We start from the raw sequence: 26,752 nt of genomic DNA, 5'->3' as shown, positions 1-26,752 counted from the left end.
TTTGCCAAAAAGAAATGTGGCTAAATTATGACATACATTGATGCCTTTAACAAGACAACAATGCCATAACAACATATCCCTCAAAAAGTAAAAATAGGTCTTCTTTGAATCTAACAGATGAAATTATTCCACAAAATTAACTATTGGATTTTATAGCCAAAGATTAAAATAAAAAGTCAGTTGTTATATGTGCTACATGTGATTATTGACAAATACAAATGATGAGGGACATCACAACCTGTATTTGGTGCTGCTATGATGATTGACAATTATTTTGCCCAATCCGGCTTCAAATGTGACGACAGAAAATAACCAATTACAGTAAAATAACACAACGCAGGAAGTAATAGTCCAAGGTGGAAAAATACAACCCATTAATGGAATGACTAACTCCCATAACTATGCTTTATGTAGCTCTAAAAGTGGACATATCCAAGGTCTGCACAACATTAAGCATTGTAACTTCTCTTTACTGTCTAACTACTGTGCTGTGATTTTAACGGGTATATAGTTTCATGTATATATCACTATATTCGATAAAGACAAAGACAAAATATACAATCCTTTATCGTCACTTTAAACATTGTCAATATAAATATTCTCAATTAGTGAAATGCAGTTTAGTAGCTCTCTCAATCGAACAGGTAACTGCAGAAATCAAATTTGTTTTAGTAGTACACTGCTTACATTACAGTGTTAAAAGTGAGATAACTCGTTGTGCCCAATACTGCTGAGTAATTAAGCCGTTCTGATTCCTCTCAATGCAACTATTTTTTCAGAAATGCAGCTGCTCTCTCACTATCTGACATATGGATGAAGACCAAGGCCTCTTCTTTGTGGAGCCACAGTCTGGCAGTAGGTATGGTAGAAGCACTGTGAGGCTATGCTTGGAGCTTAAGGCTAAAGTCTCTACATTAAAACATGTGAGCTTGATGCTTCGCAGGTACAGCTGCGGCTCAGGAGCCAAACGTGTCCTTGAGCAAGACACAGAACCGCAAGCAGCTTTCAGCATAGGAAGCCATCGCCATCAAGCCACTGCTTTGGTTGGCACTAAAGCAAATTTAGTGGGAAATTACACAAAGGTTTTGCAATGTGTTACATTCGTAACGGGACTATTTTGTCAAAAACACCATGCTATAACAGACTGCATTAGCATGGCGGATATGCTACATATAATATATTTTTGCAATAAAAAGTAGTAGTAGGGTTCATGTTATGTAATATAGTGGTGCCTTGACATACGAGATCAATTTGTTCCGTGACAATGCACCACATTGTGCTTCTTTTGGTGTGCACGCAGACTGGAAACAGACATTGTCATATTGTCTGTTTCCATGTGTTTCTGCACTGTTTGTGTTCAAAACGACCTCGATGCTATTGGTTAGCCTGTCTATGGTGTTTTGCATTTTGTGTTAGCATTAAGCTAGCAAACTTTCCTAAGGCAAAATGGTGTAATTGCTGTCCCCATGTAGCACTCGAATCTAAAATTTTTGCTCGCAACTCAAAGTAAATAGTCGGCCAAGCAACTGCTCGTATCTCGAAAAACTAATAAAGTGGATTACTCGTAAATCAAGGTACCAATGTATGAGTTACATCAAATTTATTAGTAAAAACAAAGCAAAGAAATAGCAAAATGTCAGTTCTCTATTTACAATGCATTTTCCTAAGAAATCACAATCAAATTCCTGTGATTAAATCCAGTATGCAAACACAGCACTTGAACTCATACCAGAAATCACAAAGTCAATCATAGCCATGGCCATAAACTGTACACTTCAAATAACCCATCATGGAATTTCAACATAATGGTAACACTTGAGGTAAAGTAAGAGGACCAACTCTTTGCAAATTAACACCTTCATATTCTTTGTCACATAATGTATGCCATCCATCCACCAATTTTGTGTGCTGCTTCTCCTGTTCAGGCCTGCAGAGAGCAGACTAAAGGTGTAAGGTGGACGACACCCTGGACTGGTCACCAGTCATGACAATCACAGGGCTATTGTGAATATCACATTGACAGCGAATCGAGCCCTACCAAGTTTAGCAATATGACACTTTAACATATTAGTGCAATCTAACTGGAAACAGACAGCTAAGATTTTGTGAATGCCACATTTGCATTCACGCCACGTAGTTTAGTGTTCACATTTTGGACACACAGCAAAAATACATCATAATAATAAATCATCTGTTTGAATGTACAGAACGCAGAGTTAAGGTTAGCTAGCTTCTTTGGGAAAATGCTGCTAGCACTATTAGCAAATGTGGCAAAACAAACAAAATGTCAACAACTGTAGTTATCAACATTTCCTATTTGTTTCTGACAAACACACCATGTGAATTGCCAAGTCTCAGAAGTAATTTTAAAAGTATACTTATTTGTAGGAACTAAATACACTTATTCTAAATTCTACCCATGCTAGCAAATGTAGTAAAACAATCAAAATTGCAAAACCTAATGTGGTTATCCCATTTCTTTTTGTCATAAATACAATGTAATATAATAGCAATTGTCATAAGTAATTTGATAACAAGCGGATCATAATGGACTCATTATTCACAGATTTTCGCTATTCATGGTCCCTATCCCCTGCGAATAGCGGGGTTCCACTGTATTGTATACACGTTTGTAGAAACTGATTACACGACTACGCTGCTAACTTCCTTTGAAAAATACTGCAAACTTTTTCATCTCATGCTATTGGCAATTGCAGCAAAACAAACAAAATGGGGACAATGCTCATGTAGTTACGACTGTGGTGATACTTCAGGTGTCAAAAGGTTGTTGACGACTACAGCAGATATCCAGATAAGATGTTGGTGTTTGAACTATTGGACGTCAAAACTCTACACTTCAAAGTCGATGATGCCAGGTCTTTGAGCAAGTTCTGATGAGGCATTTTGTCTTGTCTTGTGTCAGCCATCTTGTCAGTCAGGCCTAATGACTCCTGTCAGTCAGGGATGTAACTGTCAAACTGAGTCAATGGCCTCGTGTCATCCTCCCATGATTGAATAATGACCTCTGAATATCCACACATTTGGCCATTTTCAGCACACAAGCATTTAAATCACGACAAAGTAAGACCTCAGCTTCGATGGAAGAGGAAGCCACAGCAACATGGAACCATAGTACCATCCTCCTTTGCAAATGAGGAAAGAGTAAGGTGGCGTAGAAGGATGATGAAGATGTCTTCAGATGTGTCAACCGTGATAAAAGGGGAGCCGAATGACAGAAGACAAGAGGTGGACAGGTGGTAGAGGAGGAGATGCGAGGTCGTCAAGGAGTGTGCATAATTCATCCCTGCTGACACATCACAACCTGTGATTCATCTGGAGAAGGGCATCAAGTCAAGTCACCGTCCCAAAGTCTCCTAGCCTTCAGTCTCGTGTACACATCCACACGTGTACCTGCAGACACGCAACTACAATGGCAAACAGCCGCCTGGTTTAAAAATGGATGTGCGTGTGTCTGGAGACCTTCAACAAGGTCTCATAATTCTGCAGCTACTTTGGCTACACATTCACTGATCTCAACATTACCAGCACAATCTTCAAAAGATAAATACACAATTCTGCCTTTACGAAGATCGTAATTCCCAATTTTACACTGTCAAGAGATGTATTCATTAAACAATATGTGTTTTATTGTGGTTTTGGATTACCGTAATTTCTCAAGTATAATGCGCACCCATGTATAATACGCAACCCCAAAGTTGACCTAAAATTCTGCAAAACCCTTCAGCCTATGTATAATGCCTTTTTACAATGCATTGCAACAATGCAAGTATTATCTGTATTTTGTTAGCTTTTTTCAAACAATTATTCTGAAGTTAAGCACTTTGTTTGAACACGTAATCCTTTTTTTAATTTACTTGCTCTGATTTTGAAATTCACAGCCCTACTTTTATTTAAGAAATTAGAAAAAACACAGTTGTGCTCATCCATCCATCCATTTTCTGAGCCGCTTCTCCTCACTAGGGTCGCGGGCGTGCTGGAGCCTATCCCAGCTGTCATCGGGCAGGAGGCGGAGTACACCCTGAACTGGTTGCCAGCCAATCGCAGGGCACATAGGAACAAACAACCATTCGCACTCACAGTCATGCCTACGGGCAATTTAGAGTCTTCAATTCATGCATGCTTTTGGGATGTGGGAGGAAACTGGAGTACCCGGAGAAAACCCACGCAGGCACGGGGAGAACATGCAAACTCCACACAGGCGGGGCCGGGGATTGAACCCGGGTCCTCAGAACTGTGAGGCTGACGCTCTAACCAGTCGGCCACCGTGCCGCCAGTTATCAGTCATATTAAAAAATATATATTTCACAAATTCTGCCAGGGTATGTAAATTTATGAGCATAACTTTACATATACGCAGTCATGCGTACCTCTGTCATATTGGAATGAAAGTGTAGGCTACACCTCTTTTATAACCACTATGTGGCGGTGGCATTTTAGAATGAAGGTGTACAGCTTTTTCATAACCACTAGATGGCAGCATACATTTATAAAATGTGAAAAGTTCCATTTACCCCTATACCAATGTATTATGCGCACTATTGACTTTTGACAATTTTTGGGGGAAAACTATGTGCATTATACAAGAGAAATTACGGTACCTTGTTCCTTCTACCTTGTTACCTTGAGAGGGGCACAAGATTAGATAAGAATAAGATTATCAACAATAACAATTAGGGATGTTCCAATACCTACCGTATTTTCACGACCATAGGGCGCACCGTATTAATTAGAATCAGAATCAGAATCATCTTTATTTGCCAAGTATGTCCAAAAAACACACAAGGAATTTGTCTCCGGTAGTTGGAGCCGCTCTAGTACGACAACAGACAGTCAATTGACAGAGAACACTTTTGAGACATGAAGACATTGAGAAAAACAGTCACTGAGCAATAAAGGGTTGCTAGTTATCTTGTTATGCCGGTACAATTTTTAATAAAAAAATATTTTTATTATTTTTTTGACAATTGTGCAAAAAGATGCAGAGTCCTCTTGCACTTAAGAGCAGTTCGAATGACTAATCTCGCAATAGTCCGGTGCAATGACCATTGTGCAAAGGGCGCCGAGACTTCAAGGAGTGTATGGAGTTTAAAGTGACGAGTAGTGCGATAATCTGGGACAATGTTGATTGTGCAAATGTTGCAGATACTCCTCAGTCAGTGTGCAAATGGGGCAGATGCTACTCTGGCATGAGTGGCCAGTATTGGTCAACAACATATATGCAAATAGTGCAGCGTGGCGAGACTACTACAGTGAGTGCACGAGTAGTATATAATTGGGCCGACAGAAATGTGACAACAAACTCAGACAAAAAAAATTTCCAGCATGTTAGCTGTTTAAGAAGTTGATTGCAAGAGGGAAGAAGCTGTTGGAATGTCTGCTATTTCTAGTTTGCATTGATCGGTAGCGCCTACCTGAGGGAAGGAATCGAAAGAGCCGGTGACCGGGATGTGGAGGGTCCGAGGGGATTTTGCACGCTCTTGTCTTAGTTCTGGCACCGTGCAAGTCCTCAAGGGTGGGTAGGGGGGTACCGACAATCCTTTCAGCAGTTTTGATTGTCCGTTGCAGTCGGAGTTTGTCCTTTTTTGTAGCAGCACCAAACCAGACTGTGATGGAAGAACACAGGACTGATTCGATGACCGCTGTGTAGAAGTGCCTCAGCAGCTCCCGTGGCAGGCCGTGCTTTCTCAGAAGTCGCAGGAAGTACATCCTCTGCTGGGCCTTTTTGAGGATGGAGTTGATGTTGATCGCCCACTTCAGGTCCTGAGAGACTGTAATTAGGGGCGGCTGGCTTGATTGCTACTTTAAGAGTGGAGGCTGGCTTGAGCGGCACTACATACCTACTGGGGGCGTGCCTTTAGCGTCTTCCTTCACGCGCACCCTTTCCCCTTTACGTCTGCATGCTGTCCTCAGCCACGTCCGCTTTTCCTCTGTATAAGCAGCGTGACGGCGGAAATGCTCCCAGTCAGTCAAACGGAGCGCTCATCACACAACAACATTTATAGATGTTGGAACTCGGTGCACACATAAGGCGCGCCGCATTATAAGGCGCCCCGTCCATTTTGGAGAAAATGTAAGACTTTTAAGTGCACCTTATGGTCGTGAAAATACGGTATATTAGTATCGGGTATTTGCAGTGGTAAAAATTTTACGATACTGCGTATACCGAAACCACATCACCAGCCTGACATATACCTTCCAGGTAGTAGCCATGTCAGCCATGTGTGTGGAAATACTTTAAAGACACAGATCACAACATTGAGGCTAATATAAATTATGCTTTGATAAATGAAAGTTGAACAGAGTTCTGCAAGACTCATCACCCGTTCTGCTCCGCATGCACAGTGTGAGGAGTCACGTCTCTTTGATGGTCCTGAATAGTTGATAATTAGTTGTTCATATTCTGTTAGTGTTTTGTATTTTACTGTGTAATGGGCTCATAACAGCTTTCGTTAATTGTTATGAGCCCAAACTGTGACCTGTGTCACCTTTTAAAGTGACATTTTGAAGACAGAAACACAGTTTTTGCATACTGAATTAATTTGCAGTTGCTCCTGTGTTGTGCAGATTAAACTGTGATGTGGGTAACACCATGCATCGCTGTCAGTTCCGTTGTATTTAATTCTACGTTATTTTTCACCTGTTTGTTGTGTACTTAGCTTTCTGTTCAGTGCAGTCGCCATTCATGTTTACACGAGCAGTCACGTAATGGCTACGTAAGCTGCATTAAGGTAACTTTGTCATAAAAGTGAATGTGTTTATTAATTTCTAGACTTTACACCAATCTTATCGGCCTGATCGGTATCGGACGATAATTAGCATTTTGTGCTGATTGGCTGATCGGCTTGAATGTCATAATTTGCCGATCCGATCTCTGCAAAAGACATTTACTCCGCGGCGCCGTGTACGGTATATTTGAATCCAAAAGCTAGCTTATTTTTAACCTTATAAAAAGGACAGACAACACGTAATGCATGGATCAGACTAATATGGTCTTTCACAATTGGACACACAGCAAAATCTTGTATTCCGATACTACCGCATCCCGTTTTTTACGATCACTGGGCTTTATCCTGTCAACTCAAACGCGACCGGATACACTCGTTACCACGGCCACAACAACAACAATCGATTGCGTCGTGTGTATTATAAGAACTAAATTGGGGGAGGAAAACGTGTGTTGGTGGTCACCGGTGTTCGGGAGAAGATTTTAATTCAAGGCTTGCTTGAGGTATGTTCACGTAGTTTTAATATGATACGGTTCGCAAGCAGGCAACAAAACGATATGTAGCCTAGCAAGCTAGTGCTAGCACTAACGGTTGTACGGGCGTTCTGTTGAATCAAGCTCCAACGTTCTGGTATGTTTGAAGTAATGTAATTACAATAAAGTAATTTAAGTAAATTAGCACCCGCCGGCACGGTGGGCGACTGGTTAGCACCGGTGTCTTCCCACATCCCAAAAACATGCATTAATTGGAGACTCTAAATTGCCCGTAGGTGTGACTGTGAGTGCGATTGGCTGGCAACCAGTTTAGGGTGTACCCCGCCTCCTGCCCGATGATAGCTGGGATAGGCTCCAGCACGCGCGCAACCCTAGTGAGGAGAAGCGGCTCAGAAAATGGATGGATGGATGGAACAAGTCATTTAAATAGACACACTGCTCCATCTTGTGATCGGTTATTGTTTTTTTAAACTCGCTGATTGGCCCCAAAAATCCTCATTGTGTAAAGTCTATTTATTTCCGCACAGTATTAAAAAAAACACTAGGGGAATTAATACTTGGATTGGAACGCTTTAATAAACACACACGAGACCATCACTGTTGCAATATTTTGTTTTGTTTATTTTGTTTTGTAATGTGGGATTTATTGTGTTATCGTGTTGTAATGACAAGTTGTTCCTCTGAAAAGTGTTGTTTCTGTGAAAAGTGCCATGTGCAAGAAAAGTTTGTTTTTTTGAACATCCATCCATCCATTTTCTGTACCGCTTATCATCACTAGGGTCGCGGGCATGCTGGAGCCAATCTCAGCTATCGTTGGGCGAGAGGCGGGGTACAATCTGAACTGGTTGGCAGCCAATTACAGCGCACACACAGACAAGCAACCATCCGTACTCACAATCACACCTACGGGCAAATTAGAGTCTTCAATTGACCAATACTTGATTAAAATAAAACACATTTTCATCATAACTGAAAAACGTATTCGCATTATCACGTAATACTCAAAGGTAAGTACTTGTACTTTTAAAAAAACTGGTATTGGTGCGACTGATGACAAGTGCTAAAGAAAACGGATGGAGCGATAACACCAATAATAATTACATACCAAATCATCTCAATCTCATATTGTAACATCTCTGACTCCATCTATCTTTGTTCAGACATAAATATAAATAAAGCTGTTGTATTCAATCTCACTGGATTGTGTAATTGGACCTAATGAAGTGTATGGAATTATAATTGGTAATTATTGTCATAATATGTTCAGTATAGTGTCTGTCCATCCTTTCTTGGTGTGGGTGATTATTAATTTGTGCTTATTTATTAAACATGTAAATCTACTTTAATCAAATGAATTGGAGTGTTTTTGGGGTGGTGACTTTCAATGACAATGAAAGATATAAATTCATGCATAGTGTCTCAGGCAAGTCTCATACATTTCTTACAATATCATCCATCTGCGCTGTACTGCTCAGCTATGATGGGTTCATTGTGAACGCCACGTGCACTGTTTTCAGCGAGCTGAGCCGAGCGCACAAAAGCATGCTCTTTGAAATACCCTGCGAAGGTCAATTAATTTCTGGGCCTTGACAACACCCTACTTCTTGTTTTACAGGACACCCTCAGCATCAAAGTTGCCTTGATGTTCTCATTTCCTTCAGGCCACAGAGGTTAGGACAAAATGCGAGGATGGGCACAACGTTGTAACCCACAGAAAGAAAGCCAGCGACATAATAACTGTGAGAATGTGAGAATAAGACTTCAATGAAGGCCTTTGACGAGCAACCAAAGCGGCTCCACTGGGAGTGCGTGCCATTTTGCATATTCGAGATTGGATGGCTCTCGCAGTGTGGGTTCTGCTTGTGAAAAGTAAGAACCCATTGAGGCCCAGAGTTGAACCATGCTAAATGCTATTTGAGGGAATTCATGCCATCAGTGATTTCATAGCGCTCCTTACAGAGCCTATGTGAATATCTGTGAGGCTGTGTGTGTGAAGAGACGCTGAGATGACTGAAGAATTCATTCTGTTTCTACACAATGACCTATTCCTGTCAAACAAATCCAAAAATACAGATCTAAGTCCCCCTCATTAAAGGTGAAGACGGTTGTCAGTGGAGCAGGGAGGAGATAAACAAGCTAAAGAAGGGAATTCACGCGTGAGAAATGACTGATTAAAATAATTAGGGATGTGGAAATGGTCTGGAACAATAACCAGCAAACACATTATGCCTTGGGGAAAATGTCCCATCTGTGTGTGTGTCTGTCTGTGTGTGTGTGTGTGTGTGTTTGTGTGTCAGAAAAGACTCCCTGGGTTTCACCAAGACAGCACGACATTTGGGCGGAAACCACAGAAAACCCAAAACAGGCACGCTTTAGAAGTGTACTTATTACAAGCCTAAAAACAAGCATCAGCAGTGAGGAAACGTGCATGGGTAAATCAATGTATAATTAAGAGACGCTCGGGAGCCTCTGTGAGTGTGCGTTAGCAGAAAACCCAACTGCGTGTAATTATAGACATACAAGAGTACACCGGTATTATATATGCAGGTGGTCTTCATTTTATGCACAGCCTGACACTAGCAGATGCAGCAGCTAGTCTATTGTCTAGAAAACAGCCTGCTTAAATAAGTCCATCCACTTTGCCACCTGGTGCCACACACACACACACACACACACACACACAAATCCAGATATTCTAGCAAATTATGCATGATAAATCCTATACCTGGTGTTGGAATACTCAGAACTGGTGAATGTTTTTCAGGCACTTGAAATTAGAGTGTGTGATAAACAAAGGATGCTCTTGTGTGCACGGGTCTCTCCTGCAGCCCAGCTAACAATAAGCACTGAGGGGGCGATGTGAGGGGGAGGCGAGGGTGGGGGTTTGATGGGGAGGATGCAAGGGACTCGCTCCACAGTGCTGTCGCCAACCAGCCTGAACACAAGTCACCAGAAATGGGCAGACCACCCCAGCATCCCTCCGTTTTAAAGAGCATAAGAGAGAAAAACACTCGCCACAAATAAAGCATCTGGGTGGGGTGCTGCGTGGAGTACCTTGGTAGGAAGCGCACCGTCTCCTTCCGCGCCGTCTGCGAGATGCATGGGTGGATTTACAACTGGAAGAAGCTTCCACGGCTGTAGTGTAATCCAGTGGCAGCCCGGCTCCCGCTTTATAGAGGAGGATGCATGTCACGCTTAGCCGCCGTCCTGCGGCTCCTCGTCCCCTTCTGTGGACAGAGCGTGTTCGTTCGGTTTCAGATGCTGAAGCTGTCTCCTGCCTAAATGTCCTCCTCCTTTTCCTCTCCTCCTTCTCCCCTCCCTGCTCTCTCCTTCCTTTCTCTCATGCACACACCAAAGCTCTTCCCTTACCACCCTCCCCCCCAACGTATGACGTGATGCAGGAGAGGTCTCCTATAGCAACCGTAGTCGTCGTCCCCCCCACATCACCAGCTATTACCCCATTACCATATACTGTAGCTTCCCCTCACATCCTCGAGCTGGACTACTGACTGGTGGAATACTGGGTTCGGTTACGGCTTATTCTGCTTTCTCCAGGGCTATAAAAATAATTTTTTTTTTTAAAAAGCAAAATTTGACCTGGCTGCATCCTTCCCAAAATGTATTCATCTTTATTAAAAAAAAAAATACAAAAAAAAAAATAAAATAAACAGTATCTGGCTGAAAAATTCCAACCTAAACATTCTGAAGGAATTTGTCACATTGCAGAAGGGATTTAAACATTAAACACTAGAGCTGTTCTGGCCAGTTGTGTTGATGGTAGACTACTACACAATTGACAGCATCTGTACTGTCCTGGTCATTAAAAATATTTTGAATGGACCAATCTTTCTTGTTTGCGATTATGGGTTCCCGAGAGCGCAAACAAAAAACTCCTCCCCAGAAACTCAACATTACATTTCTGCTCATCAAAACACATAAAATTATTATGTGAACGAATGTCATGGAACTGTCCAAATTAAGATCTTGATTTCAGATTTTACCAAAAAGAGCTTGTTGTGCTCACCTCTGCTAAAAATGGATGGAAGGATCTATTGTTTAGGACAAGACTAAGATGGCCTATGGTTTGAACAAGATGCTTTAAGTGCGCCATCTAGTGGAGAGTTGATGTTATAACACTACAGCAAATGACAAAAAGGCCTAGAGTTGATTGAAAAAAAAAAGACCCTTCAATTACAATAAATGTGTTTATGAAACCACCTGAGGTCAGAAGGTTACATATTTTACAAGTCACAAGCAACACGAAACCTAAAACAGTTACTTGAAAAGCCAACAGTTGTGGCTGGCCTAAACACAATTAGAAGCACTGAGCAACTTCCTTCCATCCATTTTCCATATCGCTTATCCTCTGAGCAACTTTCACAAGCTAAAAAGTAATATTTGTTACATGAAACTGTATTATTTATTCCCAACAGTCTATTTTGTCCATTTCATAGAATTTCTCTTGGCTGGACTGCTTCCAGGACCCGAATATGGATGTTAGATTTGTTTTTGTCCAATCAGAGTTCAGCCTCTATGTGTTGCCATGTCAATCTAATCTGCCGAGGGCCTTCAAAATCAGTAGTCGTGGCACATGTAACTTGAACTACATTAGCAGTGGAAACGTTTCATTAACCATATTCCAAATTGACAGCTTGATGACATCTGCATTCAACATCCATCCATTTTCTACACTGCTTATCCTCACTATTGTTGCATACCTGTATTTATTTTTCGGACAGATGACCACACAGCGTTTGTCATTTCTTCCACAATAAAGGGCGTCTCTGTTGACAGAGTGCCATCCGTGCCAGTCACCCTGTGACCTGCCCAAGCGGGAAGTGTGACACTGTTCCCATTTTCAGAGCAGATGCTAGGGCAAAAGAGCCCTAAAATTAGAAGGGCGAGCACCCCCGTCTCTACCGCTGCCCCGCAGCAGTGACGCTCATTACACACTATTTATACTTTGAGCACAAGACTCGCAAAGATCGGGTTTCTGTTAGTCTTTATATCGGTAAGCTGCAGTTTAAGTGAGTCACTTAAAGCTCGTGAATAAAGCTATGATGTATTGAAAATTACTTTCAAATGTTTGAATTAGCATAATTTTATGACCGTTTGGATAAGGCTGTGCGACCAGCGTAATAATTTTAAGTAATCTACAAGAGCATAACAAGCGTTCTATGCAAATGTATAAGCAACCGCAGCAAAGGAAAATAATTACTTAAAAAGCATTTAAACCCAATTTGCAGATTAATAAACACACCACACACTGCTCCAGCTGACATACTGAATTTTATTCAGGCGATCTCTGACACACACATTATGTTCATACCATCGGGAAAGAGGAAGGCAGCAACAATTCGTAGCCCGAATGCATGTCCATTTGAAGCATCTGAGTCAGCATTCAATGTGGTGTTGCTTACAGCCTGGACACAGAGCAAACATTCGAGATAACACAAGAGAGCCTATTAAAAATAAGACTGAGATGCAAGAGTGGCCACAAAGCCATTGTTTCAATTTTTGAGAATTGCGACAGAGGTTAAAGTGGATTTTAGGCAACTGGTCATAACCAAGTATCAACTAGGACTGTTGATTCAATGACAAATGCTGCAAGCAGGGTGGATTAAAAGGGATGGTTTGGATGTTAAGGCATTCCTAGGACACATTCTCCATTTTTAACCTCTGAGAAGCAAATTAGAATCCAGAGTCCAATCAGTTCACAGTGATTCTTCGCTTCAAATACTGCCAGACCAAAATGTGCTTTTTGTAGTTTTATATATATTTGTCTCTCAAAATGACCGGAGGAATCCCAAGTCTCCAAGTAAATTATTAGTTTATGTCATAATTCCAATGATATGTTTGTGGCTTTACTCCCATTGAAGACAACGACCCCCACAGTTTGCATTTGGCACAGTGAGCTTAAAATCTTTCCAAACAGAAATAACATGTCATCAAACAGTAACCAACCAGAACCAATAAATACAAGCAAGTGTGGCTGGTTGGGTTTGTTGAATCATCCATTCTGAACATCAGACAAACAACTATCGTAATCCGTGGTGTTCAAATGTCATACTTCTCATTTGACCAGATGCTGCCATTCAATAAATCCACCCATTTAAATACGTATTGTAGCTTTTTGTAAGATGTAAATTTTAAAAGCTAGACTGTGGTGGGACAAAGGAGGAGTAAAGCAAGCAAGGGTCAAAAGAAGACGAGAGAAGTTTGATGCTAAGTAGTGACGTCGGTAATGGAGGTCAGTGCAGCTCAATGAAGGCTTCCATCTCCTCCGAGATGAGTCCCCTGTAAGGAAGTCTGTGCTTTTCAACAGCGCGAGCCGCCAGGCACTGAAGGGTGATGTAGTTAAGCGGGTAGAGAGCCGGGTGGCTGATATTGTGCTCATCTAACAGCTCGTATGCCGCCTTCCTCTGCGCGTTGGTGGCGTCGAAGTGCGCCCCGGCTTTCATGAGAAGCGCCATGATCTCCGGACAGCTGTTGCAGGCGGCGATGTGCAGCGGCGTGTTGTTCTCGCAGTCCCGCGCGTCCACGTCAGCGCCGCACTCCAGCAGCAGCGCCGCCACCGCCTGGGAGGGGAAGCGGCCGACGGGGTAGCGTCCCACCGATGTTGTCTCCTTGTCCACGGCCATGTGGAGCGGCGTGAATCCGCAACGGCCGCGAGGGTTCAGCTTCAGCAGGCGGTAGACCGTGTGCTTCTTCTGGTGCTCCTGCTGCGCGTTGCACTCCAGCTTCTCCAGCAGGAAGATGAGATGGAGGATAATGGCGAGCGCCTTGGTGAATTGAGGAGCCTCTGGTGGATTGTCTTTCTGCGCCACGGCTCGCTCCACCTCCCGCACGCTTTTACCCAACACGGTCATCAGATCGTGGAAGGTGATGCGTGTGGACAGGGTGCCCTTTGCACGGTCTTGGAGGACAAAGGAGAAGAGCTCAGCAAAGGATAAGAAACTAGAGGCCGTCATGGGGCTGAGTGGGTCCAGGTTGCTCTGCTGCATATCTAAAGCGTACTTCCACAAGCTGATGCATCTTTCAAAATTGCCCGAGTCTGCGTAGACGGCCCCCCGGTAACGGATGTAATAGGAGGTGTCAGGGTGGGATGGTCCCAGGATGCGCTCGCGAACCAAAAGGGCCTGCATCCTCATCTCGTCGGGGTCTGTGATCAGAGCTTCCAGTTCTTCAGCACTGTTAACCTCCTGTGCACAGCCATATGCAGGTATGGGGGCCCCGGGTGGAGGCTTAGTCAGGCACCCTGCTTTTTCCCCCGGCTGCCTCAGCTCCATGGCCCGTCTCCAGTATTTCATCGCTCCCAACAGATCCCTCTTCTTGTCCACAAAAGTGGCGCCGAGGAGTTCGAGCGCATCTATACGTTCCTCCCTAGAAGTGCGGGGCTGGTGGGCAAGGTACTCCACAATGTTGGTGTGTCCCGTCACACTCGCAGCTAGCAGCGGGGTCATTCCATAACCATCCCTTTCCATGCGAGCGCTACACTTGAGCAACATCTTCATGATGTCCAAGCTGCCGGATTCAGCGCAGTCGTGGAGGGCTGTGTTTCCTTTGACACTTTTCCGGTTAACGTCTGCCCCTCGGTCCAGTAAAAACTTGGCTATCTCCTTGTGGCCCTTGTAGCAGGAGATCATGAGGCAGGTGTGGCCGTGTCTATTGGCCACCTCCATGTCGGCTCTGTGCTCCACCAGGTAGCGTACAATTTCCAGGTGGCCGTCGAAGCAGGCAGCTCGCAGCGGAGTGGAGTTAGTTAGTGTTGCATTGTTCACCGAGGCACCGTGTTTTAAAAGAGTCTTGACCACCGGGAGGTGACCGGCTGCCGACGCCGCCCACAGCGGCGGAGCTCCTTCGATAGTCTCGCCGTCGAAGTTTACCGAGCCCCCGAGTTCGACGTTTGCCTTACAGTGTTCGAGGAGGTAGTCTACGACCTCTAAATGTCCGTACCGCGATGCTATCAAGAGAGGGGTGCCTCCCTGTGTTTTCTCTTCGGCTAAAGCTTCAAGCTCTTCGGGAGTTTTGTTGCTCAGCAACTTCTGGATAAGTTTCAGCTTACCATCTCTCGCCGCGTTGAACACCGCCGTCGTGATATCCATTGTTAAAGGCTCCGTGTTGCCTTATTGGACCTCAACCCCATAACCACTCGCTTAGCACCATAAAGGTGAGTGCGGCTTTAAAAAGCGCGAACATCGAATTTTAGTTCGGGCTCTGCTTCGAGCTCTCATCTTTCTTCCATTTTGAGGGTGCTGTCAAGATGGCGTTTGTGTTGCCTGACAGTTCTGTGTTTACGGTGGCTGTGGGGCATTATGGGTAATGTAGTTTGATGATGGCGTACAGCCGTGTTTATTCAAGCCTATAAACTACATCACCCACAATGCAGTTGAGTGAGTGACCTACCAGCTGATGGGTTCGTTTGGTACTGATTTTCGGACAAACAAGGCGCACTGCATGCGGTCTTCAGACGAGACCAATGACGTCAGGGCCGCGTTAACGCTTTACAAACCCAAGGCTCACTTCGATGTGGCACACTGACGTTCTTTGTCACGTTTGGAATGTTTCCTGAAAACATATGCATTAAGTTGGATCCCATCCATATAATAAACACATGTAACAAATATACATTTTTCAACAATCATTCTAAAATTTGCCAGCTTAAGTCATATGATGATATCGTCCGATTTATTTGGTTCATTTAGCAAGTTTGACAAAGTTTTCTAAACATAATGTATCCATGTTTTTAATCGTTGTCACAACTGAAGTACCGAATTACTAAAAAGTGGAAAGTTCTAATGACATTGATAATATAATCTGCAAGATCATGTTCAATTGGCTAAGTGTCAAGTTCAGAAACCTTTAACATTTGTATTTGCTTTTCTATTTTCAACATCACAAAGTCAACGTCATGCGGAAAGATAAGAATTCTGTCACTAACGTGTTATTATACACTTTGGCCAATAGAGAGCGCAACAATACAATTTTTTTTCATGGTAGGTTTTGTTATGTATTTTCCCCCTCTTAAATTATTGCAGTGATTCTCAAACTTTTTTCAGCAAGTACCACCATCCCCTCAAATAAATAAAGAAATAATAAATAAATAAATATTTAGCTCTCCAAGTACCACCATCATGACCAACATTACAAAACACTGGAGATGCCTCATGAGGCAACAGTGTCCGTAAAAAGAGACAAAGATTTTATTCTTTAATGTATTTAATATTATTGTAAGCCACTGTAACATTACTGTATGTACAGTTTGAACATTAACACTGCGCTTAAATATATGAAAAGGGAGTTTGAATTCGCAGAGACAATATTGTGTGCACACGAGCGAGATTATGCCTCTCAAATGTCTTCAAGTCTGGTCTCGATACACAGACCCCTGCTGTAGATTTGTGTGCAAATAAACAACAACAAAAATTGAGGACATACAGTAAATTAATCCAAGACAGACCACTTAAACAAAAAACAACAGTAAATCTGAAAAACACTCATTTTTGGAACATTTATTTATAATTATTTTTTTGGGTGATATTTATGATTTAACATCAAGTCACAGCAGCCTGAGGGGCATTACATTCAGTAGCAAATACATTACCAAATACGAAGTCAACCATAAACAAAAGGGCATTGTTCATTTTGGGTAGCATAGGTTGGTCACACATAACCATTAGCCATCGTCACAGGAATACAGATCCCATGTAGACTACACCATTACAAATCATTAAAAACCATGATACATTGTGTAACTCATGAATACACAAACAAGGTTCCACTTTTTAAATTGTAAACACAGAGAAAATTGGGGCTACTGATCATTGTTAACATAACTGTACTGTAACTTGCTAGTTTCCGTTTGGCTTTTTGAGAGCAAGATACAACTCCCCCAGGATTCCTTTGACCTGTCCAGTACTTAGCAGATCTGTGAAGTGGAATGAAGTCAGGAAAGGAAGGGCTTTGAAGATGAAGGGCTGCTTGTTTTTCCACCAAAGTCGTGACAGGGATTCCCTACAGGCCTGCGAGCAGCTCACTAAGCAGCACTTCTCGCTCTCCAAGAAGCATGTCTCTCTTCAGACTGGTTCCCTTGTTCACTACCTTTATCTTCATGGCCAGACCTTTGACTTGCGCCTTAGGCAAAGAGTCAAAAAAAAAGTCCTCGTTGAAAACAGGATTCCGGCTGTTCTTTATAATAGTGCTTCTTTGTTTCTGCTTCTTGCCTGGTTTTAGATAGAGCGCCACACAGCAGTTGATGCTTTTAACGTCTGTCTGCTTGCCATAAATGGACTCCGCCGCCAGAACGCGAACCCTCAGCCGTGCCGCCTCTGGGTCGTAGTGCGTGCTAAGTCTGAGTGTCCCGCCCTTGTGTAGATTGACGGTGTGCTCACGCGGCAGGGGGTCAGACGTCACACCCCTCAAGCCGCCGCTCTTGCATTTGCGGACAGCGGGAGAGCTAGGACAACGCGTACGGCGGCGTTGCATGTTGGGGCTGTTGTCGGCAGAGCTGCAATCATCTGTGGAGAGAGAGCTGTGGCGGGCCAGGGAGCGCTTGGCACGAGATACCTACAGACGGACAAGAAACACAAGTGTAAACTGTTAATGCCCGCAATGAAACCTGAATGTTAATATGACTAGGAACACAGAAAATATGAGCCCTTAGAAGAATTGTTTAAAGCTACACATTGATGCTTTTTGCACCACTAGCATGCATTTTGTTCCAGGCCAATGTCACATCTAACCACTGGAAATATTCAGTTCCCTTCCCACCGTGGATGAATAATGAATTGCAGAAAAAAGTTGCACAGACTGAAAACTATGTAGTACTTCTTCTTTTCCTTTCGGCTTGTCCCGTTAGGGGTCACCACAGCGCGTCATCCTTTTCCATGAGAGCCTATCTCCTGCATCCTCCTCTCGAACACCAACTGCCATCATGTCTTCCCTCACGACATCCATCATCCTTCTCTTTGGTCTTCCTCTAGCTCTCTTGCCTGGCAGCTCCATCCTCATCATCCTTCTACCAATATAAAAACTATGTAGTACTGAATTGTGAAAATATGGTGTTAAAGTGTTCTTCACCATTTTTTGTTTTTTTTTACTTTTTGGGCGTGGCTCAAACGACTCCCAGTGGTTCGCTATGGCGTTCAGCATGAGTCATCCCTCTCCCACTATATAAAAAAATTGAGCACCTCCGTTCACATCAGTGGTTATTCGTCGCTATTGCGAGTTATTTAGTTTTTATTACCAGGGCCATTTTTTGCCACGACAGCGTGCAGGTTGATAGTTTGCTATGCCTACACCCCAAAAACGTATCCAAACTGGATGGCAAAATTTACAGACCAGCTCAATGTTGTTATTTAAATTCCTAAGCAAGGAGGTGACTGACGCGAGGATCCCTCGAATCCAGAGGCTCGTGAGCTCGAGCCCCGAGCTCGGTGTGGAAGGCCTAGCGACGAACAGGTGGGATATATTCCAGCCACCAGAGGCGTTAAGTTAGTATATTTTTGCAGCTCAAACCTAGGGCTGTGTAGGCATAGGAAATTTGCTGGACATTTTTCAGTGGACTGTGGTTTCACACAATCAGCGGACACGCCTACAGTGTTTGTGATAGCAGACAATAGCTTCATTTTCATTATTTTGAAGCCTCATTTTACAGTATATACTTGGCATTTTAAAAAAAAATCATCGTCAACATTGTCTCTTCTCTGTAGTGTGTCAAATTTATAAAACATAGTTATGTAAATTTACAGAGACTGCCGGTGCCATTGATTCAGCATCACCTATCTTGTAGCCTGAAGAACAACATCAACACGACATCAGTTAGGGAAAGTTGACCTACATATGAAGACCAGATGTGTCACAACTCTTGTTCATGACTCCAGCATTATTCTCGGCAATACAACACTGGCATCGAGTTCAGAACTCAGAACAGAAAAAGATTTTCCCATTCCCTAATCCAAGGGAACCATTGAGCCACAAACTGACCATTAAATTTACTCTTAATTAATCAAGTAAATGCAGTCAAATACCCACTTTTTGTACCCTTGATGCTTTTAATAGTTCAGGAGCTTACCTGCATCTTGTTGGCTATGGAAAAGGTGGTCACTTAATCATGGAACAAATGAAACATAAGTCAAGGTACCACTGTATTGTTCTTCTACTACCTACTGTAAGCCAAATTCTGACTGCATACGAACTGCCTTCATTTCCAAAAGGCAAAAAGTCAACCCCTTGCCTTGGCTTGCGTCTCGTGTGTGATGGATCTCAGGAGAGAAGCCGAGCGGGACAGCAGGGGAGAGTTAAACGGTGACGACTCCGCTGACGAGCAGGTGTCAGTCTCTCCACCGCTGAAGTAGCGGTAGGGGTTGGTGTCGGCCGGGGCCAGATGAGTCCCCCCTTGGGAGCGCCTCTGGGAGTTTGGGGAGGTTAGAGGGCTGCTGGGGTCACTGTGGAACAAGCTTTCCTTGCGCCGGGTATGGGGAGACTCCATTAGGGTGGAAAAGCCATAGGAGGTCTGGGCCTTGGGGACATAAGGCAGAGACATTGCGGTCTGCGACTGAGGGTCTGCATTCGTGTTGGTGTCCGAAGTCCCGGTGGCCGGTTCGTCTGCACTTTCTATCTGGATGATGTGACGGTTCGCTGACTTTTGCAGGCTGCGTGTGTCCCCTCCGAAACGGGAAAAAAGCCGAGGGCTGCGGGGGGTTTTGCTGCTGCGAGCTCTGGGGCTCTGGACGCAGATGACGTGATCGGAAGAGGAAGGTCGCAAGGCGGAGCAGTGCTGAGGCTTGGGGCTTGCCGACTCCTCCGGTGGGCAGCAGATGAGTTTGGGGGGGATGAAGAAATCTGGAATCTTTTCGGGAGTGAGCACATTAGCGTATACAGAAACAGGAATGGCCTCAGTGGTCTGCGGGGGCTGAGATTGTGTCCCACTGCTCTCTATTTTGCTGCGTAGCTTCTCCAGTAGCCACATGTCCGCTCAGGCGTCTACTCCACCAGTTCTGCATTAACAATCAAAAACAGTCAACAGAACTTGATTCATACAGTAGCTATCTACACGGTGATTGAAACTTAACTCCCTGTTTTAAAATACTTTTTCCCCCTCCATTTTTGTTTGTCTTTAATGCAGTGTTTATTGACCTATTTTGAACCAAGGACGTAGGACAAATCTCCCAAAAACTATGAGCACTGAAATAGTGATGATCTCGTCTCAATTTAAGGCTGCCGCACACCGAGCGATGCGACTGAACTGTAGCGCAGTGTGTGGGCTTTGACAACTGTTTTCACGAGTGGCCGATCAGTCTGCCACCGGCACAACGTTGCAACGTACGTACCTTGATGAGTACATTCAAACTAATAGGAGCCACCGAGACTTTTAAAATATCCCCACCCTCAGTTTTATTCTCGACCACGTCCACTCTCTTTAGCAACCCGCTCGCTCCTTAACTATTAATCCACCGGTATCTTTGTATGGTTGAATAAATGTTATGTAGCATCAATCGACTACATGCTCGCTGTTCAGCACATCTACTGTACATACATACATACAGTGCATACACACATACTGTATATGCAGACAGACAGAGAGACAGCCATGACTCATCTATATCTCCTGGAGAAGTGGGAATTCAGCCATTAATGGAGGAGCCCCATCTTGCATAAAAATCATATCTTTGACATTCTCACAACTAGTCATATTTCTTTTTGCATCATGGTAAGGTGCATTATGGTATTAATGGTATCGCAAAGCCTGGGAACGCCTCGGAATCCCCCCGGAAGAGCTGGATGAAGTGGCTGGGGAGTGGGAAGTCTGGGCGTCCCTGCTAAACCTACTGCCCCCGCGACCCGACCCGGATAAGTGGTAGAAAATGGATGGATGGATGGTATCGCAAAGAATGGACCCACTATGCTGTCCAAAGTTATCCCACACAGTTAGATAGATAGATAGATAGATAGATAGATAGATAGATAGATAGATAGATAGATAGATAGATAGATAGATAGATAGATAGATAGATAGATATCTGTTAATGTCCATGTAAAGGTGCAGCTGTGTCAAAATTAGTCATTATGTTTATTTCATGATTCCAATCCTTTGGTCTTTTGCCGTGGCTGAACTTTTAAATAACGTTGATCAGGTTTGATGGTTTAGTCCAGGGGTGGCCAACTAGTCAGAGACTAAGAGCCACTTTTTTTCCTGTGTTACTGCAAAGAGCCACATACACGGGTACACATGAACATCATCTTTTAATCATGTATGCACGCATACACAGACCTCTGCTCAGCCAGATCTAATGAAAATAACCACACCAACATGATAATATCAGTAATTTTCAACAGTTAACATTGTGTCTCACACACACAAACTCTCAGTTCAAGCAAGTCCACAAACAATAAAAGAATAATTTTCAATAACATCTTTCTCTTACTATGCTGCTTAGTGAGACTTCTGGCATTCCTTATCTTGAACAATCCTCTTCAAATCTGGCTTGTATTCTGTTGTTGCCACTCTAAGCAATTCTTTCAAATGAGTGTCAGTCAGAAGAGATCGATGCTTTGATTTCACATGTTTCAGGGTAGAAAACACAGACTCGCAGACGTACGTTGACCCAAACATGGACAGTATCTTAAGCGCAGCTCGTTTGATGTTGGGGTATTTTTCAATTGGCACACTTTTCCAGAACTCAACGGTCCCTTCCCTTAAAACAGTTTTCAGTTGATCCTCCTCACAAAGGTCGATCATCTCCAACTCAGCCGCAGCCTCATCTGTGACGAGCGGGGCTTTCAAACAGTCTGGCTTCCAAGCCAGCTGATATGATGCAAGCGTTACGGTCTCTGAGTGTTTTGTAATTTTTTTGAAAAACTGCACCTGCTTTTCAAAGCGACCAACTTGTTCTTGCGAAGTTCAGTCCCTTTTGGAAATTCCTGTTCGATGTTAGGGTGGAGTGAGCTGAAGATTTGAAGCTTTGAAATGCGCTAATGCTGCGTGACATATAAGGCAGATCGGCTTGCCATTACGTTTAACAAAAAAATATAAACTCTCCCACTCTGGCAAAAACGTCCTGTGTTCTTCTTCATATTTTCGTTTGGATGTGCTTTTTTTCCCTGCCATTTCAAGAGGTAACTTGTCGGAAATTGTTTACAACACAAATGATGTCACACCAAAGATTCTCTCGTCGCTCGTTTGACGTCACTCAAACAGGCTTACATGGTCAGTGTGCCATCTAGCTGTAGGGGAGTGAATGACAGCGCCAGCCAAGAATTTTTGACGCATGTCATGTTACAGCTCCTGAAGAGCCGCATGAAACTAGTTAAAGAGCCGCATGAGGCTCGCGAGCCGCGGGTTGGCCACCCCTGGTTTAGTCACAGACTTTCCCAAAAAGCGTTATGCTTTTCTTTCAGAAATGTGGAATGAAATTGTGTGAAAATGTACAAAACTGTGAAATGTATCCAACCTGGACAGGAGCTCAGTACCCCTAAACCTCTGATCTACATCGGCCCTGTTAAAAACATTACATTAAATTTTAATACAGTACATTAAAAACACACATTAACATTAAAAATGAGACAACATTGAAATAGTTAATGTACGTATCGGTATTAATAGGGAGTTACCTTTCAATCACCCTGTATATGTTTACGTTTGTTGCCCTATAATCAGAACAAATATAAATAAACCCAAAACAAACAAATAGGCATTCTACTACAAACTGGAAATGCTAATAATGCTTACAACAACAATAACAATAACAATTAAAAGCGATTTAATATTCATAGAGACGAACACTAGTTGTAAACAAAGATAAATCATTAACATTGCACCACCCAAACATCTGATAACAGAACTTTTTACTTTTTTTTTTTTTTCAACGTGCGTGAGCGACATTCATAGCATCCGAATGAATTCCCAAAGCATTTTAAACAAATTCGAACAAGTTCCTTGAAATATGACGTTTTGAGCCAAACGTACCTACCTGCCTGTTCACTGCCGAACTCTTGGCTTCTTCCGAACAGTTTCGAAGTGATATGTGCGCGAGCTGGTCCGAAGTTGCGTGTGATGAAAGAGCGCCGCTGCTGCTGCTGCTGCAAAGTGTGATCCAGCAGAGGGGGGCAGCAAGATGAGGCTGTCGATTTTATAAGATCAGCTGCGCTCTGTCAGGAGCCAATGAGGACAGTGTGAAAGCTTCCCAACATATATGGACCATTAAACAATTCACTATGAAATCTAATTTCAAATCACCTGCAAATGACGGCATTCGTTTTAAAGAGAACTTCGCTGATCGTCAATTGGCTCTCCTAAAAGCTGTACGTTTTGTGAGGTAGTCACTCCCTGTAATGTAATGCATAGTGCAAACACACAGAGTCCTTAATTGGACTTCCCGGTGGTGTGCTGATGATGAGGTACAGAGACAATATATTGCTTTCATCCACCACAAATATTTATGAAGCACTGATTATGGAGAAGAAGAAAAAAAGCCACTATAGCAACAAGCTTTGCATGAAAAACATTGCAAAAATTTTTTAATCCAGTGAGCCCTCGATTATTGCAGGAGATATGTTACAGACCCATCTGCAGTAAGTTAAAATCTGTGATATAGAGAGACCACAAACATTTTTTTCCAATAGTTTTAACCCTGCACATGCTTTTAACATTCAAACTCATTAAACCACACAAACTAAAACAGACTTTCTGAACACACTGTTAACATATTCAAAAGAAAAGAAAAAACGCATAGCAAGTGTAATGTTAAAACAAATATTGTACACATACTGTAAATATCAAGCGTCTGTGTAAATGTAAGTGCCTTTAAGAGGCGGCCCTTGTGGGATGACGTCAGGGAGTCAGCGCATCGGTGTCTGGGTGTGAGCTGTGGCTGGCAGCAGCTTCGGCAACTCTCATTTTTATGCGATGATCCGCTCCAATCGGGTTCGACCGCATGCAGCAGGCCTAAGACTTTGTCATGTGTCCTGCTATGAGACATCCATAAAAAAATGTTGTTGATCAATGAATCGGGAATTGGGGGAACATTTTTTTCTAACTTTCTAGTGGGTGCTAACCGAGAGTTTTGGGGTTTTGTGTTCGAGACACCTTAAATACATACATTTTTACTAGGCTACATGTGCTTCCAAAAATTGATCGTCCATTGAAGTTTTCGGGCATGTTGAAGTCCCCTAAAAGTTGATTTAATCGTCTGAATAATAATAAACAGTGCGTTCAACAAGCAAGTGTTTACATATACTCTAAATTACCCCAAAGTAAACAATGTTCTCCACTGCATTCTCCCGTTGTTCGTGATACGGTAAATGTGCCATAATAGTTGCTCAGCAAACAGTCAGATTTCGAGAGTAAAGTCAGTTCAAATAAAACTATTAACAATTTTTGAATAACATTGAGTCTATATGCATACTCGAATTTGCCATCAAAACCGATGACGAGACAGACGTGTTCTTCAATACAAGACCTCTTGCAGTGGATGCAGGGGCTGTGGATTCCAAATCTGTGGCATCCAAACCATGGGAACTAAAATGGAATGATATTGTACCTGTGTTTCTATGTTGATTAGTTAGTGTTTGAAGCCCAAACAATCGTGTCCAACGCACTAAGCCTTTTGTCAGGTGTTAAACATGGAGGTGGATGAGCAGCAATCTCGTAGGTGTCAATTGGACCAGTCGGTGTTCTGTTGAGTGAAGAATAAAAACACACCGCAGAATGAGGTTACGTCGCATATTGTTTTGCAAAAACATTTTAGCTAATTTAATTTCAATTAGATTAGAGCAAGTACATACAAAAATGTATCGACACTAGCACAAAAACAAGAGGGTAAAGGCATCCCTTTACTAGTTTCTTATTCTGAAAACATTTTATCGCAAGAAAGACAACAATGTGTATTATTTGTACCTTAAAATATCAGCTTTGTTGGCCCTAAATTGACATGTTAAAAGGGTTTACTGTGCAGTACTGTAATTTACATTTATACGCTGCACTTTCACTTTTCATATTTCGGACCTGACACACCCTAACTGTGAATGTTATAATTGAAATGCATTTTTTTAACCTTGAAGACAAACACAAACAAGAAACTGAAAAATCTTTGTGCATATTGAAGAAGTAAAGGTACATTTATGTAAATGAGATCACGCACTAATTTTTCTCCCATCTGAAAATAGAGCAAAGTCTATTAAGGTTTAGTGAAGCCTCATTAGATACCGGGGTGACTCAAGCTCACCATCCATTTAGATATCTGAATAGTCACTTATTTTTCAAATTACGTCTGAATTGGAACGTGTCAAGACACTTAAGCTTGGATACATTGATGTGAATTTAAAAATGTTTGGCATTTCAAAATATATACATAGATATACATTTATCAAAACACTAACGGTATTGTACCAGTATTTCACATGATCCACCCAAAATTTCCTTTAAACGTTTTTATTTCAATGCATTAATTTGGGTAATCTGGATGAGCATGTACAGTAGGATCAGGAAAATGATCTAACATTCAAATGCAATAAAGTGACGAGCGTGTATACTGGTGCAGGGACGCGTAGGGACCTTTGGAGGGCGCTCAAAGTTAAAAGGGGCGCACATGGAATAAGAGTTTGAAACACCTTACAGAAACATACATTGTTGTTTGACATGTGACGTGTGTGATTAGTATGTTCCTGTTCTGTCTGCTGCTGGCTTATCACCCGCCACAGGAGATGTTTGTCGAGCCCCAGACATGACTCAAAAATAAATAAATTGTGATCACAATGTAGATATAACGTGCAGACAAAATGCTCATTTGTGTTGACACAATTCACACTGGTGTGACTCCAATGTATGTTTTAATTGGTTCAAAGTTGCCATGATGTTGATAAATGAGGCATCGGACTGGAAGCCATCCGATTCTTCCCACACACTCCTCAACCCAAGGTACTAGAGAAATCATTGCATTTATTGCTCCATTGAAGCCGCTACTCCAGTAAACCAAAACAAGTACATCCAATATGAGCAAATGGCACAACATATGTAAAAAATGTCAACTCTTTCTCAATAAAATCTTAGTCAATGGAATATCTTTTACTTCTTTATTCTTTTATGTTCATTTCTTGGGAACACCAAAATGTTCTCACATAAAAGTATGCACGTAGTATTTTTTATTTATTTTTTGTCTCTCCTTAAACATAGCAGTAGTTGGATTTCAATACACCTGGATTTTGTCTGGGTATGTGATGGAGGAATACACAGTTCATGCAACAGTTAAGGCCGAAGAAAACAATCAGTGACATCAAAACAATATTCCTCGCCTTCATTCTTTTGTGCTTGGCAGAGCTATCCATCCATCCATCCATCCATCCATTTTCTGAGCCGCTTCTCCTCACTAGGGTCGCGCGCGTGCTGGAGCCTATCCCAGCTATCATCGGGCAGGAGGCGGGGTACACCCTGAACTGGTTGCCAGCCAATCGCAGGGCACATACAAACAAACAACCATTCGCACTCACATTCACACCTACGGGCAATTTAGAGCG

At 42.7% G+C, this 26,752-nt stretch overlaps 3 protein-coding genes and 1 long non-coding RNA gene across 13 annotated transcripts in view; 1 reads left to right on the top strand and 3 right to left on the bottom strand.

Annotated features, from left to right (window-relative positions):
- The window catches only part of LOC133488950 (uncharacterized), a 30,637-nt gene extending 21,647 nt beyond the window's left edge, over positions 1-8,990 (top strand). The window contains exons 2-3 of the long non-coding RNA XR_009791776.1: positions 780-859; positions 8,856-8,990. This is a non-coding gene — a long non-coding RNA (uncharacterized LOC133488950). The remainder of the gene's footprint in view (positions 1-779; positions 860-8,855) is intronic.
- The window catches only part of LOC133488945 (receptor-type tyrosine-protein phosphatase S-like), a 119,533-nt gene extending 104,087 nt beyond the window's left edge, over positions 1-15,446 (bottom strand). For 2 of the 8 annotated variants that reach the window (XM_061797499.1, XM_061797500.1), the window contains exon 1: positions 10,295-10,667. The gene's annotated coding sequence lies outside the window, so the exon portion shown is untranslated. Of the gene's footprint in view, positions 1-10,294; positions 10,673-15,305 lie in introns of those variants that run through there. The other 6 variants (XM_061797495.1, XM_061797497.1, XM_061797498.1 and 3 more) reach the window with 6 other exon arrangements.
- Positions 12,511-15,345, bottom strand: fem1a (fem-1 homolog a). Its single transcript, XM_061797505.1, has one exon. It carries the CDS (start codon positions 15,343-15,345, stop codon positions 13,492-13,494), a length of 1,854 nt encoding a protein of 617 aa, XP_061653489.1. The 3' UTR covers positions 12,511-13,491.
- Positions 15,447-16,521: 1,075 nt separating the features above from the next.
- Positions 16,522-23,333, bottom strand: LOC133489323 (C2 calcium-dependent domain-containing protein 4C-like). Of its 3 annotated transcripts, XM_061798302.1 has the most exons (5): positions 23,212-23,237; positions 22,853-22,888; positions 22,693-22,737; positions 19,476-20,238; positions 16,522-17,806 (listed from the first exon to the last, which is right to left on the bottom strand). In XM_061798302.1, exons 4-5 carry the CDS (start codon positions 20,208-20,210, stop codon positions 17,255-17,257), a joined length of 1,287 nt encoding a protein of 428 aa, XP_061654286.1. In that variant the 5' UTR covers positions 20,211-20,238; positions 22,693-22,737; positions 22,853-22,888; positions 23,212-23,237; the 3' UTR covers positions 16,522-17,254. The 3 variants fall into 3 exon arrangements, with proteins under 3 accessions (XP_061654286.1, XP_061654284.1, XP_061654285.1); XM_061798300.1 differs by lacking the exons at positions 22,693-22,737; positions 22,853-22,888 and having other exon boundaries at positions 23,212-23,333; XM_061798301.1 differs by lacking the exons at positions 22,693-22,737; positions 22,853-22,888 and having other exon boundaries at positions 23,208-23,330.
- Between the last annotated feature and the right edge of the window lie 3,419 nt (positions 23,334-26,752).

The sequence above is a fragment of the Phyllopteryx taeniolatus genome, chromosome 14 (assembly GCF_024500385.1).
Source record: "Phyllopteryx taeniolatus isolate TA_2022b chromosome 14, UOR_Ptae_1.2, whole genome shotgun sequence".
Taxonomy (NCBI): Eukaryota; Metazoa; Chordata; class Actinopteri; order Syngnathiformes; family Syngnathidae; genus Phyllopteryx; species Phyllopteryx taeniolatus.
This window is presented reverse-complemented; position numbering and strand designations above follow the sequence as displayed.